The following is a 16,913-nucleotide window of genomic DNA, read 5'->3' on the forward strand; positions in this document are numbered from 1 at the left end:
CTGGGATCCATGTGGATTCAGACGGCTAGGAAGGATCGTCAGTTTCCCCAATAGATGGGTACTCACGGGATGCACCACGGGAAGGTCGATCCAATGCATCCCAGCTCGTCAACGTACATAAGCCTCCCAGTGCCTTATGGGATAATGAGGTCCTGCCTAGCCCGAATCACCCAGCCGTTTACGTTGGAGACTTTAATAGTCATCACCAAGACTGGGGATATTCCTCCACTCGTGCTGATGGCTCTATCTTAGCCGACTGGGCTTCAGCAAATGACCTCTCCCTATTATACGATCCCAAACAGCCAGGCTCTTTTCACAGTGCTAGATGGAATAAAGACTCGTCACCCGACCTGTGCTGTATTAGCACAGTCAACGGCCAAGCCTTTCCCACTACGAGACAAGTTCTCAAGATCTTCCCGCACAGTCATCACCGCCCAGCTATCATCCACCTTGGTCTCCAGCTCCCACTGATTCTGTGCTCAGAGAAACTAAGATGGAACTTTCGGAAAGCAAACTGGCGTCTGTTCAGTGATCTTACCAACAAATCTATTCCTGCAATTCCAATTAACTCTATCCCCTCTGAAGATTCCTACAGGCGCTTCCGCCAAGCCATCTTCAAAGCAGCTTCCCAAGCTATTCCTCGTGGGAGACGTGCTAACTATACGCCTTGTCTTGATGCTGAATGCGAGCAGTTGCTAAACTAAAGCAGTATGATGAGTCGGGCGACCCAGATGTGGCTGACCATCTCATTGCCTCCCTGGATGCAGCACGCCAAGCCCGCTGGCAACAACTCACGGAAAGTCTGAACTTCACCCACTCAAGTAGGAAGGCCTGGAAGCTTCTTCATAGTCTGGTTGCCAGTAGCCAACCCTCTCCCGTCTCCCATCCTCCCGTATCTCCAAACTCAGTGGTCCAGTCACCTAATTCAAGTTGGACGTGCTAAGATTGACCCAGTCTGGAAAAGGGAAATTTCCCATGAGTGGTCATCCCACTTCCACTTATCTTGTCCATCTCCAAAACTCTCTCCCTTTACACTGAACTGGAAGACGCTTTGAAGAGGGTTAAACCAGGAACAGCTGCTGGCTATGATAACATCACCCCAGAACTCATTCTTAACTTGGGCCCCATGGCAAAGAAGTGGCTCACTACATTCCTGTTCCACATCTTGGAATCCGAATCTATGCCCAAAATTTGGCCGTCGTGCGAAGATAATAGCAGTTTTGAAACCAAAGAAAGACCCAACACTGGCCGCCAGCTATAGACCAATTTCTCTCCTCTCCGTGTGTTACAAATTCCTTGAGAGGCTGCTTCTGTCACGAATTTCTCCTCTTACAGAGAAATTCCTATCACCCGCCCAAGCTGGTTTCCTCCCAGGAAGATCTACCTGTGAACAAGCCCTGGCCCTCTCAACTTACATTGGAAATGGATTCCAGAAGAATTTAAAGACGGGTGCTGTCTTTGTTCATCTCACAGCAGCCTATGACACGGTTTGGCACTGTGGTCTCTAGTCAAGATCTCAAGATGCCTGCCTCCATGGGTGACCAACACTATATCGTTTCTTCTCCAAAACAGAAGATTCCGGGTGCATCTGAGTGACAAGTCTAGCAGATGGAGACTAGTCTCAAGTGGCCTCCCCCAGGGCTCTGTTCTGGCTCCTAGGCTATTTAATATTTACATCAATGACCTCCCAGAAACTTCTTCAAGGAAGTTCATCTATGCCGATGACATCTGCTGTGCAACTCAGGCATCCAAGTTCGACATCCTCGAGGAAACACTCACGAAAGACATGTCTCTGATATCTGATTACTGTAAAAAATGGCAACTAATCCCTAGTACTGCAAAAATGGTATCATCTGTTTTCCATCTACACCATGCCTCGGCCTCGCGTGAGCTTAATGTGCAGCTTGACGATATGAGAATCCGGCATGAAGCCCAGCCAGTCTATCTTGGCGTTACTCTCGATCGCACTCTGTCATTTCACAAACATCTCATAAAAACTGCAGCAAAGGTGGGCGCGAGGAATAACATCATTGCAAGACTGGCCAGCTCCTCATGGGGTCCGAGCGCTTCCACACTACGATCATCATCTCTGGCATTATGCTATTCCACTGCAGAATACTGTGCCCCAGTATGGTTCCGTAGCCCCCATGTCCACTTGGTCGATTCTAAATTATATTCCTCCATGAGGATAATTTCTGGAACCATCCGTTCCACCCCGGTTCCATGGCTGCCAGTTCTTAGCAACATCGCCCCGCCAGATATTAGTTGGGATGCGGCATCATCTAAGTTCATTTCCCATGTCTACGCTCGACCGGACCTGCCAATATATGCGGATATCTTCACCCACCCTGTTCAACGCTTGACGTCTCGTCACCCAATCTGGTCCCCTATACCTACACTGAACTTCTCTGTTCCAGACTCTTGGAAACAGAGTTGGCAGTCAGCTGAGGTAAAGAACAAACACCTCATCACAGACCCCTGCAAGCGTCAACCTGGCTTTGACCTAGCACGTTATGATTGGGCCCTCCTCAATCGCTATCGAACAGGCCATGGCCGGTGCGCCGCGCTATGTTCCATCGCTGGGGAGCCAGAGATGACCCGAACTGCCCCTGCGGCTACAGACAGACTATGACCCACATAGTCAACGACTGCCACCTCTCCAGATTCAAAGGAGGTCTCGAAACTTTACATCAGGCTCAACCTGACGCTGTTGTCTGGCTACGGAAGAAGGGCAAACGCTAGAAGAAGACTGTTGTTGTTATTGATGTTGTCGTTGTTAGACAGGACAGAGAGAAATGGAGAGAGGAGGGGAAGACAGAGAGGGGGAGAGAAAGATAGACACCTGCAGACCTGCTTCACCGCCTGTGAAGCTACCCCCCACTTTTGCAGGTGGGGAGCCTGGGCTGGGACCGGGATCCTTATGCCGGTTGTTGTGCTTTGCGACACATAGACACATACGCTTAACCCGCTGAGCTACTGCCCAACTCCCTGCTTTTGTATTCTTTGTAGTACATACTCAGAAGTGAAATGACTGAATCATATAGAATTTCTATTTTTTTGAGGAATTTAATATTGCCTTCTACATTAGTTTCACTAATTTACACTGACACCAATAGTATCTATGAGTTATTTTCTCTCTGCATCTTCTTTCCAGTAATTAATTGTTTTCTTGTCTTTTCCATGAGTCATTTTCACAGGTATTGAAGTGCTATCTCACTGTTAATTTTTTTTGTAGGAAAATGACTTTTATTTGTTGGAAAGAGTCAAATAAATTATAATGTGGAATAAGTGGCTGTAAGGCATGTCCAAATGGGGTATTAAAAATGGATAACTAATTCTTTTGGAAGACCACCGAAAGAGAGGTGTGACTAGAGAAAGGAATGAAAGCAATAGAAGCAGCATACTTAGGGCTTTGTAGTCTGTGTTGATGATACTGAATTTTATCTTAGGGAAAATAGGAAACACTCAAAAAGGTTCCAGTTGGAAAGTGACTGAATAGATTTGTGTTTCACAGGAGTTGTTCAGACTCTCTACTCTGTGGGGAATAGATGGTTGAGAAGCCAAATGGGGTGGGTTGGGGTGGAGGATAGGGTATTCAAAATTCAGAAGCTAGAAATGAATTTGGAAGTAAGTGAGTAATTTATTAAATATTTGAAAGGTAGTATTGATAAAGCTTGTTGATTGAAGAACCCTTATAAACTTGAGGGGCAATATAATCTGGCTTTTGTGTAATATCACATTAAAATAATGATTATTTTGGCAATTGTAATTGGAAGTATTTTAGACATTTCCTCAGGTACTTACTTGAGCAAATCCTTTTATGATATTATTTTAAATGCACAATCGAAATCCTCTTTTATCATCTCTCTCACTCTGACTTTTAAACACTAAGGAAGAAATTTTAAAACAAAATTCTCTCTCCTCTTTCTTTATGTGCTTTATTTTTTATTTTTTAAACATTTATTTAGTTATTGGTTAGAGAGCCAGAAACTGAGAGAGAAGGTGAAGATAGAGAAGGACAGAGACAGAGAGACACCTGCAGCCCTGCTTCACCCTCTGCAGGTGGGGACCGAGGACTTGAACCTGGGTCCTTGAGCACTGTAACATTTGTGCTCAACCAAGTGCACTACCACCTGGCCCCTCTTCACGTACTTTCAAACATTTCTTATTTATTTATTTATTTACCATTAGGGCTTATCTGAACTTTTTGGCTTTTACATTCTTCTCCCTGTTCTCAGTGTTAGAATGTTGCATAAAAGAGGACTCCAGAATGAATTCAGCAAGCAAAAGGAGCAGAAATTAAAATCACAAATATATGGCTTTTTTTTTGTCTTTCTCTATAGATTATTGCAAGGGATAGAAATGTGTGTGTTCTAGCTTTAAACAAACAGAAAGGGATCCACGTATGGAGACAAGTAATATCAGAAAAGAGAAGTCTATTTTATTATTATTATTTCTTTTTTAGCTAAAGCAGTGCTCAGCTCTGGTTTATGATGGTGCTGGGGGTTGAACCTGGGAGCTCAGAGCCTCAGGGTTAAAAATCACTTGCATAATCATTAGGCTGTCTGGGAAACCTGAGAAGATTTTATGTTTAAAGATTTATCTATTGAGGGAAGGGGAGAGAGAATAGTGGTTATGCAAAGAGGCTCATGTCTAGGCTATGAAGTCTGAGATTCAATCCCCTGCACCACCATAAACCACATAAGCCAGAGCCGAGCAGTGTTCTGGTAAAAATAAATAAATAAATCCATAATTTACTTATTTAGAGGTAGGGTGGTGGCACATCTGGTAGAGCACACACATTACAGTGTACAAGGACCTGGGTTCAAGCCCCAAGTCCCCACCTATGGGGCGGGGAGCTTCACAAGTGATGCACTACTGCAGGGCCCCTCTCTTTCTCTCTCTCTCTCTTTCTCCTCCCCTCTCCCTCTCAATTTCTCTGTTTCTATCTGAAATAAATAAAATGAAAAAGACAGATTTATTTATATATTTAATGAAAGATAGGTAGTTAGAGAGGCCCCAGAACATTGCTCTGGCCATATGCAGTGCTGGGGATTGAACCTAGCTCCTGGACAGGAATAGACAAGGTTTGGAGGAAACTATGAGGTCATGTGCATATTTTGAGTCTAGTATTTTTAAACTATCATTTTAAATGTCTAGGAAAGCTGAACAGGAACAACAATTTAGTAAAAGCTACCCTGTACTGGCTTATAAATCAACTGTTAAAGGAGTTATAGGAATACTAGACATGGCATCAATAAATAACTATACATACACAGTTAAATAAATCACCCTAAAATATAAAGATAATTAATACTCTCAATTCACCACCACCTAAATTTTATTTTTTTGAAAGCTTTATTTGTCTACTAATGGCGAGGGGGAGAGAGGGGGGGGAGAGAGAGGGGCAGAGAGAGAGAGAGGACACACTTGGGACTTCATGTTTGTTAGTTTTGTACTTTTCTGCAGATGAAGAGTTGGGGGTCCTCCATTTTGTAAATAGCTAGTAGGTACATTTTAGTTATATTCCAAAGGGCCTGTGGCTATACTAGTTCTTCTTCTTTTTTTTTCTTTTTCTTTCTCTTTTTCTTTTTCTTTTTCCCCCTGAGCCTGAAATATGATATGCCAGTGGATCCAAGTTATTGTCTGGGGAGATGATGTCATGGCTGGCAGAAAGACCAGAAAGCTGGATCAGGGAAGAGAGTAGCTCCCAAATACGGGAAAGGGGTATAAATATTGTTAACTGTAAACCCCATTGATTTGATCTGATCTGGGGCCCATAATCAGCTTAGGAGCCTATGTGACCTCTGCATCCCTCTAGATATGAGCTCATATTCTGTGGTCATGAGTAGGAACATTCCATGCTGCCCCAATATCGACCCATCTTCCTCAGGTGGAGCACAGAATATGTTGTCCATCCTGCCTTCGGAGGATGGAACATTCTCTATCGTTGTTGATCCAAGTTGAGGGCGAGTTCCTATGAGGGCCCACAATGGGGTCTATTGTGTTGTTCCTGAGAGATGACCGGTAACAATGGAGGGAGGGATTTATTCGAGGTCTAGGCCCATCATGTCTGTTTGGGAATCTCAGGACTTGCCAATTAGTTCTGCACTTTTCTATTGCTCCACACTCCTACAGTTTTTACTACTTGTGAGATAATGTTTGTTATATCCATCAAGTATAATATAATAGCTTGCTTCTGTGACCAAGATTGCTTTCAGTGATATCGAATTGGAAACTGGCCATATTTACAATATACAAACTACAAAAATTGGCAAATGGTAGGAATCGAGACCTTCCCTTCTTGAGAACCAGTTAAACATTAGTTCCCACATTCTGTCCAAGAGGCAGCTGGATCAGTGAATTTGGGTTCTGGAGGCTGAACTGGGCTGGAAATTCTGTTGTGAGAAAAATTAGAATATAGATGACACATAACTTCACAGGGCATTAGGGCCTCAACAATGTAGGTCTCCATGTTTGGTTTAATATTCTGCTGACATGATCTTGATTTTCTTAATTTTGCACTGAGTAGGTATATATGGTAATGTGGTTTGGGTGATTGCCTTCCATTCTTCAAAACAGGTTTTAATCTTATTCACCTTTGGTGAATTTACACAGGTATTTTATGTATTCTTCATTACCAGTTCACAAAAAATGCCCCTTCTGTTTTCCTTCTATATTGCTATTTTTGGCCCTCTTTCAAATTGGATAACTTCCCTCTTTAATCCTATTCTCTACTCAAACCCATGCACTGATCTAATCTACACAAGCAGAATGAATGCAAGTTCTTGAGCACAGTCTTTAGGTAGAAACTCCTGTTTTCTCTGCATAAGCTAGAGGGTAAGCTCTTAAAAAGATAGTTAAGTTTTCCCCTTCACTCATATATTCCAGACTCCTAGAGTAGCCTGGTACAAAGTAGATCTCATTTAAGAAGTACCACAGGGCTGGGCTATCTAAGCTTCCCTTTAAACCTCAAGTTCCTAGTTTCTTTGATGTCTCTGAGGCTGCGGGTAGAGCCCGAGGGAACCCCGGCGCGCGCCAGGCGGGGTTCACGCACTGCGCTCCCAGCGCGTGGCTGCAGTTGCTACGGAAACGGCGGGAAATAACAACTCTGCTCCCCCGGGTGCGGGAGGCCCACGGAGGCAACGGCAGCGGGAGGAACAGCGGGAGCGACGCGCGGCGGCCGCAGAGTTCACCGCGGTGCCAGCTGCCCGCGGAGCCCCACCCCGTCCCACCGGGCCCGGCCAGCTCCTAAGCCGCTCCGCCTCCTCACGGGCCCTGCAGTGCCGGTAGGTATCCGCATGTCTGTCCCCCTCCTCCGGGGGTCCCCCAACCTCCCGCAGGGTCTCCCCTACCCAGCAGCACCCCGCCAGCTGCAGGCACATCAAGTGCACAAGCGCCGCCTCCGGGGGGGGGGGTGGGCGGGAGGCACCGGTCATCCCGGGGAGGAAACAAGGGGACAGGAACGCATCAGCCTCTCCCCTCCAATGCACTTGAGCCACTTATTTATTTATTTATTTATTTTATGTTTATGTTTTTTAATTCTGTTTTTTTTTTAACTTTCTTTATTATTGGATAAAGACAGAGAGAAATTGAGGGGAAGGGAAGATAGAGATGGAGAGAGACTGAGAGACACCTGCAGTCGTGCTTCACCACTTGTGAAGCTTTCCCCCTGCAGGTGGGGACCAGGGGCTTGAACCTGGGTCCTTGCGCACTGTACTGTGTGCACTTAACCAGGTGCGCGAATTCCTGGCCCCCATTTATTTTTTTGACAAAGAAAAATCCGGGTCATTCTAACTAGACTCACAACTGCTTCAGTTTGGGTCACAGAGGGCAAATAGAGAGGCGAGGAAGCAAGGCGAGAAGAGAGAGATCTAGCTGTCTGGAACGGGTTGCTGAGTAATCTGTCATTGGTGTGTGCGTGCGCGCAGGCGCGTGGTGTAGTCTTCCCACTTTCCCCCGGTGTTCCCCTAACTTTTCTTAAAGCTCTCCGTGCGGCTGGGTCTGGAGCGGGTCTCGGCTTCTTCTGGTGCCGAGGACGCGCAGCAGCTGGAGTCCTGCGCGCACCGCGAGCGCTGATTGGCTGCGGAGCCCACCGTGAAATCCTTGAACTCACGCTGAGTCCTGCAGCCTGTAGGGTCTCAACCAGGTGGATGTCAGGGGCGACAAGGCTGCTGGACACCCCCCCCCCCCGTTCTTTCTTTCTTTCTTCTTCCTCTTTTTTTTTTTCTAACTTGTGGGTTTCTCTTTGTGCCCTTGGCTTCAGGAGGTGACCCCGGGAGTGTGCCGTGTGTTGGCTGGGACTGTCGAGGTCCCTCCCCTCGAGAAGTGAGCCCGGGAGGCGTCCCGCGGGGAAGATGAACGGCACCAGCGCCAAGTCCAGCCACCTGTCTCAGCCGGTCGTGAAGAGCGTGCTCGTGTACCGCAACGGGGACCCCTTCTTCGCGGGGCGCCGTGTTGTTTTCCATGAGAAGAAGGTGTCCAGCTTTGACGTCTTCCTGAAGGAGGTGACCGGAGGCGTGCAGGCGCCCTTTGGGGCGGTCAGGAACATCTACACGCCTCGCACCGGGCACCGCATCCGGAAGCTAGATCAGATCCAGAGTGGGGGCAACTACGTGGCTGGAGGGCAGGAAGCTTTCAAGAAACTCAAGTGAGTTTGTCTCCCCCTCTGCTCAGCGTTTCAGGGTTCACCGAGGTGTGTGCTTTGGGCAGGAGGAAAGGAGTGACCCTCACTCCGTCCCTGGAAGATTCATCAGATCTCCCTGAGGTTGGGTTTGCAGATTGAGCGAAGAATCACGCACATGTAGTAGTCTTTATTTATTTTTTATTTTATTAGGACAGAGAGAAACAGAGAGGGAGAGAAAGATAATACACTTAACAGACCTGCTTCACCGCTAGTGAAGCGAATGTCCTGCAGGTGGGGACCAGGGGCTCAAACCAGGGTCTTTGTGCTTGGTAATGTGTGCGCTTAACCGGGTGCACCATCGCTCGGCCCCCCATGTAGTAGTCTTTAAAGGAACTAACTTTTGTGTATAACGAATAAGAAAAACAGGGGCCTGGGCTGGATGGTGGTGCATCTGGTTAAGCATGTTACAAAGCTCAAGGATGCAGGCTCAAAAGACTCCAGTCCCCACCTGCAGGGGAAAACTTAATGAATCAAGTAATGAAGCAATGAGCAATGCTGCGGGCTTCTCTGTTTCTATTTTCCCCTGGCCCCCCTCTCTCCTCTCGGACGCCTCCCTCTTGATTTCTGTCTCTATCCAATAAATAATAAATAAAATATTTAAAAAATTAAAACAAGAATATAAGACAACAATTCTATTCAGTGGTGATGCCAATTTTATTTCATTTTTTTCCTATTCTATGTTTTTCCTTTCATTTTCTTCTTCTGAGAACCTGTCTTCTCAGTTTAATTAAAGATAAAAATAATCACTTCGGAGGCTGGGGAGATAGTATAATAATTATTCAAGAAACTGTCATACCTGAGGCTTGGAGATCCCAGGTTCAGTCCCCAGCATCACCATAAGCGAGAGCTGAGTAATGTCCTGGTATTTATCTCTCTCTCTCTCCCTCTCATTAAAGTAAATAAATAAATAAATAAAAATACAAGAAAAACAATCACTTCAGAAGGGACTGGGAAATCCACAGTGGTAGTGCACCAGAATTGCATGTTGAGGCCTCAGAAGTCCCAAGTTCAATCTCCACAACCGGAGTAAACCTGAGCTGAGCAGTGTTCTGATCTCTCTCCCTCTTAAAAATAAATAAATAAATAAATAAATAAATATTTTTTTAAGTATTGGATGCTATACTATATAATCACTAAAGGAGAAAATTGCCATATATATGGACATCTATGGACATAGATGTCCATATATACATATATAATTTCATTCTTGCATTGCAAATGGAGTGAAAGTTCTAATTCATAGATAGATAAGATCCATCCACTATATGGACCTCCTGCTGCTGCCTGCATGTTTATGCTATTGATATATGCTTCAAAAGTATGTTGACTTACCCTATATTTGGACGTATTTGTTTTCCAGTATCTGAGGGCTAGAACTTTAAACATGTGGGTCTCTGTTGGTGCTTATTTCCACTTCCTGGCAGGACATTCACTCATAGGAGGTGTTCAGTGAATCAGTAAACTGCATAGGTATGTGAAGGGAATAAGGATGAATGAACAAGTCCTGACTCCTTGTCTCTAGTAGTTTATAATAGAACAGGTGAAAGATCACATGTACATCATTAACTTTAAATATTCTTTTTTTAATTTAATTTTTATTTTTTAATATTTATTTTTTCCCCTTTTGTTGCCCTTATTGTTGTTTATTGTTGTAGTTATTGTTGTTGTTGTTATTGGTATCGTTGTTGTTAGATAGGACAGAGAGAGATGGAGAGAGGAAGGGAAGACAGAGAGGGGGAGAGAAAGAGAGACACCTGCAGACCTGCTTCACCGCCTGTGAAGCGACTACCCTGCAGGTGGGGAGCCGGGTCTCCAACCGGGATCCTTAAGCTGGTCCTTGTGCTTTGCGCCACGTGCGCTTAACCCGCTGCACTACCGCCTGACTCCCACATCATTAACTTTAATGTAAAGTACAAATGAATGTGCAATTAGAAAAATAAAGAGTTTTGCTAGTATATTCCTCTAAGTATTTGATAGCTTCTGGTCTAACATCCAAGTCCTTGGTCCATTTTGAATTTACTTTTGTGTTTGGTGAAATGTAGTAGTTCAGTTTCATTCTTCTGCTTGTTTCAATCCAATTTGTCCAACACCATTTGCTGGAAAAGAGTCTCTCCAAGTTATTGTGTCCATACTCCCTGAGGGTTAAAGAATAGGAAAGCTATCAAGGGAGGGGATGGGATACTGAGTTCTGGCGGTAGGAATTGTGTGGAGTTGTACCTCTCTTATCCTATGGTTTTGTTAGTGTTTCCTTTTTATAAATAAAATAACAAGAAAATTAAATATATAAAAAAAGAGTCTCTCCATTCCCCATTTAATAGTCTGGACACTTTTGTCAAAGATTAGATGTCCAATTAGAAAAATAGTAAGCATTATGTGGGGGATTCAGAATTGTTAATTCTGGTGTATATGTAGGTGAATATTTTAGGGCAGGTAGAGCTTATTATAATATAAACAAAGTTCTTTTGAAATGTATTGCATCTACATTAACTTTACTGTTTAGTTGTTTTTATTCATAGAATTGTGCGGACATCTTTGCAAACTAATTTTTTGAAAATTCCCATCACTCTCCCCAAACACCAGGAATCTCTTAATTTCTCCTTTTACTATTCTTTGTTAACTACAAATCTACTTTCCCTCTCTAAGGATTTGTCAATTCTGGACATTTTATGATCACTACATTCCATATATATGATTACAGGCTTGGCTTCTTTAAATTCACATAATGTATTCAAGGCTCATGCATGTTGTTGTGTGTCTACTTCATTTTTAATTCTTGAATAATATCCCATAGTAAGATATACTATATTTTGTTTATCTATTAGTCAGTTAATTGATATGTAGGTTGTCTCACTTTGATTGTTACGAATAATGCTGCTACAAATAATCATTGCATTGTACACATTTTTATTTCTTATGAGTGTATACCTAGGAGTGGAATTGCTAGTACTTGGTGACTATATTCCACATGACTTATTTGTTTATTTAATCAATCATCACTGGGACTTCATTGCTGCAAACCACTTTTTTTTCTTTTTAAAGATGCAAACAGAAAGACAGAAAGAAAAAGTTAGGCAGAGGGAAAATTACCTCAGCACTGTTTCCTCCAGTGTAGTGGCAACTGGAGACTTAAATCCCAGTTGTATGTCAAAGCAGACACACTACCTAGTTGGGCTATCTTGTTGGCCCTTCCATACTTTTTAATTCGAATTCAACTAAGTTTTTTTCTTTTTTTAAAAAATTTTTATCACCAGGATCTTGTGCATGTGTAATTTCACCACTCTGGACTGACGCTTTCATTCCAAGACAGACAGCCAGGGAGGGAGGATCTTGTCCCAGTGTTGTAGAACTCCTCATCTGGTGTCAGGTTTTGAATCTGGGCTGTGTGCAAGGCAAGGCAGGCATCCTACCCAGTGAGCTGTGTTCTGGCACCTCACCAAAAGGTAGCTTTGCCAGACAATTTGTGTTTATTAATTCTTAGTTTAACTGTATAAAAATTATTTCCAAAATGTCACTATGTTGAAATGATAATGAAACTTCACGTAGCTATTAAACACTTATAACAGGATTCTAGAGATTGCTATTTTTCCTTTGCTAATTTGTGAGAAGTTGACTCTGCTATATCAATCTTGTAGAACTAAAATAAAATTCCTGCACCTGGCAGAATCTTACAACGTTATGGTCAGAAATTAGCTTTTGCAGATTTGCGAAAGATCTATTTTATTAACAGAGAAAGTATGTGTAGTGCCTTATATAAATACTATTTATGTAGAGGAAACATGATCATATTCAAAGATATCAAGTAAAGCATTTTATTTAAAGACAAAGCAAGTAATAATAGAACAATAGTTAAAATGCATTTTAATGTAAATATTTTGACAACTCAACAATTATGGTAGTTGAGGTAAAGAATCTATCATCATCTATTTATCTCAGCTAGCTTTCTTCTTCCTCTTCTCCTCATTCTTCTCCATCTCCTCTGCCTCCTCCTCCTCCTTTTAAAATCAGAGAACTTCTCAGCTTTGGTTTATGGTGGTGTCGGGGGGGATTGAACCTGGGACTTATGAGCCTCAGACATGAGAGTCTGTTTGCATAGCATTATGTTATCTACCCCTGCCCTAGCTTTATTTATTATTATTATCTTTGTTGGATACAGACAACCAGAAATCAAGAGGGTAGGGGTGATAGAGGGAGAGAGACAGAGAGACACCTGCTGATGTGCTTCTCCACTCACAACGCTTTCCCCCTGCAGGTGGGGACCAGGTCCTCATGCACTGTAACCTGTGTGCTCAACCAGGTGCACCTCCACCTGGTCCACCCGCTACTGAACACTTCCTATATATGAAGTATGGTGGATCCAGATCGCAATGATGGACTTATAGCTTGAAGTTGATGAAAGTCCAGAATTTTAGGGCATGCTTATGTTATAATTAAAGAATGATCGTTTGTTAATATCTTTTATCAAATAGTAAACCATCATGATACATTTGCTTTCCCTAAGCCTCCTTTACTATGATTTACCTAACTTTATAGAAAATCAACTAAGCCACTCATTTGTTGTTAGACAACTAGGTTGTTTCAAGGTTTGGGCTATTACAAATTGTTGCTATGCACGTAGGTATACATAGATTTTTTTGGATGAATGTGTTTGTTTCCTTAGGATATATCCCTAGGAGAGGATTGTAGGATCATAGGGTAGGTCCATTTCTGGCCTTCTGAGAGTTCTTCAGACTGCTCTCCACAGGGATTGGACCAATTTACATTCCCGTCAGCTGTGCAGCTGTGCAGCTGTGCAGCTGTACAGCCTCTCAACCGTTTGTTGTTACTATCCTTTCTGATGTATGACATTCTCACAGGAGTGAACTGGTATCTCAGGTTGTCCTAATTTGCATTTATCTGACAATCAAGGACTTGGAGCAATGTTTCATATGTCTGTTGGCTCTTTGGATCTCTTCTTTGGTGAATATTCTGTCCATAGCCCCATTTTTGGATGGGGTCATTTTGTTGTTGTTGCCAAGTTTGATGAACTTTTATATATTTTGATTATTAGCCTTTTGTCTGGTATATAGCATGTAATGACTTCTCCCATTCCATAGAGTCTTTCTGTTTGAGTGGTGGTTCATTTTGCTGTGCAGAAGCTTTTCAATTTAACATAGTCCTATAGGTTTATTTTATTCTTGTTTCCTAAGAAACTTGTGATATATATACATAATGGAATATTACTTAGTTATTACGAATGATGAAGTCAATTTGTTCAACTCATCTTGGATGGAGCTTGAAGGAATCATGTTAAGTGAGATTAACCAGAAAAAGGATGAACATGGAATTATCTCATTCAGGGGAAGAACTTAAAAATCAAGTATGGAAAGAGGAAACACAAAGTAAAACTTGGGCTGGGTTTGCTATATTTTACCAAAGTAAAGGCCTTTGGAAAAGGAGGGCAGGAAAGGGCTTGGTGGGGGGTAGCTTTAGGGTCCTGAGTTATGATGGTGGAAAAGGACCTAGGCTGGGGAGTCAGAGTGATTTGCAGACACCTACCAAGCTGAGATGAGAAAAACCTACCGATGTGTCAAGTGTCAGCAACTGAACTGTAAATAATTACCCCCCCCAATTAAAAAGAGAAAATGAGTTAAGTGAAACTGTGTGCTTCAAAGATACTTAAAACTTAAAAATAACAAATAGGAGATTTGAGATTGAGTTGTGATGGCTGAACATTTATGTGTCATCAAAGTGTTCTTCAAGGGGAAAGGACTTCCTAACCGTTCACTTTTGTTGCTCTAATATGCACGCTAAGTACTTTTTTTTTAAATTTAAGAAAGGATTAATTAACAAAACCACAGGGTAGGAGGGGTACAATTCCACACAATTCCCACCACCCAATCTCCATATCCCACCCCCTCCCCTGATAGCTTTCCCATTCTCTGTCCCTCTGGGAGCATGGACCCAGGGTCATTGTGGGTTGCAGAAGGTAGAAGGTCTGGCTTCTGTAATTGCTTCCCCGCTGAACATGGGCATTGATTGACTGGTCGGTCCATACTCCCAGTCTGCCTCTCTCTTTCCCTAGTAGGGTGTGTCTCTGGGAAAGCTGAGCTCCAGGACACATTGGTGGGGTCTTCAATCTTTTTTTTTTTTTTTTTTTTTTTACTAAAATCTGTGATTAATATAAAGTAGCTTCTTACATAAACCACTCTCTATATAAAATGTGATATAAAAGTTAGAAGAAATATATTTAGTATGTATTTAATATATACAATAGTATAGTTAGCACTAGCTAGCCATTCTCAGTAACATGTTAGTCACTAGCAGTATGTATTTCTAAGAAGCTTGCAAAATGTTGGCTTTTCTTGGTAATACTTAATGTAGCTTTTACTATTAAGCTTTTATTATTATAATTGCTTTAAATTAGTAGCTCCTATCTTTTACTTTAGGCAAGTAATCTCTATGGTTCTACTCTTTATTAATTAACATTTACATTACTGACTCACAAACTAAAAATTATTTTTTTCTTGTTCCTTCCTCCCTCTAGTTACTTGGACATAGGAGAAATCAAGAAAAAACCAATGGAAGCTATTACTACAGAGGTAAAGCAAATAACCATTTTGAAAGTTCAAACAAATAACACACAGTTTTTATATTTCTCATTGTGTCTCAAAGATCTGCCTAACACTGTAATCATAACAGAGGATTTACTTTAATAAAATCTGAGATTATATGCTTTAGCATAAGATAACCATTTCTTTTTTTTAAATGTTATTTTCCCCCTTTATTGGTGGATTGATGTTTTACATTTGATAGTAAAAGGGTAACCATTTCTTTATTTTAATTTTCTTTTTTCTTTTTTAAATATTTATTTATTTATTCACTTTTTGTTGCCCTTGTTGTTTTATTGCTGTAGTTATTAATGTCTTTGTTGTTGGATAGGACAGAGAGAAATGGAGAGAGGAGGGGAAGACAGAGAGGGGAAGAGAAAGATAGACACCTGCAGACATTGTGAAGACCACTTGTGAAGCGACTCCCCTGCAGATGGGGAGCTGGGGCCTTGAACCGGGATTCTTAAGCCAGTTTTTGTACTTTGCGCCATGTGCGCTTAAACTGTGTTACCACCCAACTCCCAAGGATAACCATTTCTTTGGCTCATTATTAGGAGAAAAGAAACTGAGTATCAATACATATAGGATTAGACATAACATAGTCTTATTTTCCCATTACTTAACTACATGTTCTATGGTTGAAATGCACAGGAATTTCCCTGAGTAAGTAGGAAGAAACTCAGATCACTGTTACACAAGACTTTACTTAAGCAGCATTCCTTGTCCTAACTTGCTTCTGACAGTCCAGTCTCTGAAATATCTAGGATCATTCTGACTATGACTGAGGTTTCCAAAGGAGTATGTTGGACTCTCTGTGATGTCAGCACATCACTTAAACTAGGGTTCACTTAATCATCGCTAGCGAAAACATGCATGAATATTAGAATTCAGCGTTATAAAATATATGTCCAGAATGCTACATTCTACATAGTTCTGAAAATTTCAAATGTTTTGTAGGGTATTTTTTTCTTAATTTGTAGATGGAAAAATAGACTGAAGACAAACCTATAGGAATAGCCTTTAATACTTCAGTAGGACAGATAAACTGGTAGATAAAGCTTGACTGGGGTACTGTTCATCAGTCCTGACTGTCCGTCTTTACCTTCTGACCCCACATTAACCCATGATTCCATAGGTATATACTGCCCATGAGAAATGGCTGGCAGAAAAAGAAGTCTTCTCATTTGTAGTCACAGACCCAGAGAAACTCCTTCACTCTTATATCACACTAATTCCCAACAGGGACCCTCTTGAAAAAAAAAAAAAAACTGCATAAGAAGAAATTATAACTGTGGGCAGGGGTAGATAGCATAATGGTTATGTAAAGAGGCTCTCATGCCTGCTGCTCCAATCTCACAGATTTAATCCTCCATACCAGCATAAGCCAGAGCTGAGCAGGCTCTGGTGAGAGAGAGAGAGAGAGAGAGAGAGAAGAGAAGAGAGGAGAGGAGAGGAGAGGAGAGGAGAGAGAAGTCCCATGTTCAATCCTCTGCACCACCATAAACCAGAGTTGAGGAGCGCTCTGGTAAAAAACAAACAAACAAACAAACAAACAAAAAGGCAGTAAGAAAGAAAAGAAATTACAATTGTACAATATTTGAAGAATATAAAGTTAAATTTACTATCAAAGTAATTTATAG

The 16,913-nt window shown here is 42.0% G+C and overlaps 1 protein-coding gene across 3 annotated transcripts in view; it reads left to right on the plus strand.

The window, feature by feature from the left end:
- The first annotated feature begins 7,061 nt into the window (after positions 1-7,061).
- The window catches only part of DCDC2 (doublecortin domain containing 2), a 208,869-nt gene continuing 199,017 nt past the window's right edge, over positions 7,062-16,913 (plus strand). The window contains exons 1-3 of one of the 3 annotated variants that reach the window (XM_060189294.1): positions 7,062-7,289; positions 8,267-8,650; positions 15,210-15,264. In XM_060189294.1, the coding sequence (XP_060045277.1) occupies positions 8,358-8,650; positions 15,210-15,264 (348 nt within the window). In that variant the 5' untranslated portion in view covers positions 7,062-7,289; positions 8,267-8,357. Of the gene's footprint in view, positions 7,290-7,945; positions 8,150-8,266; positions 8,651-15,209; positions 15,265-16,913 lie in introns of those variants that run through there. The other 2 variants (XM_060189295.1, XM_007525942.3) reach the window with 2 other exon arrangements.

This window comes from Erinaceus europaeus, chromosome 4, assembly GCF_950295315.1.
Source record: "Erinaceus europaeus chromosome 4, mEriEur2.1, whole genome shotgun sequence".
Taxonomy (NCBI): domain Eukaryota; kingdom Metazoa; phylum Chordata; class Mammalia; order Eulipotyphla; family Erinaceidae; genus Erinaceus; species Erinaceus europaeus.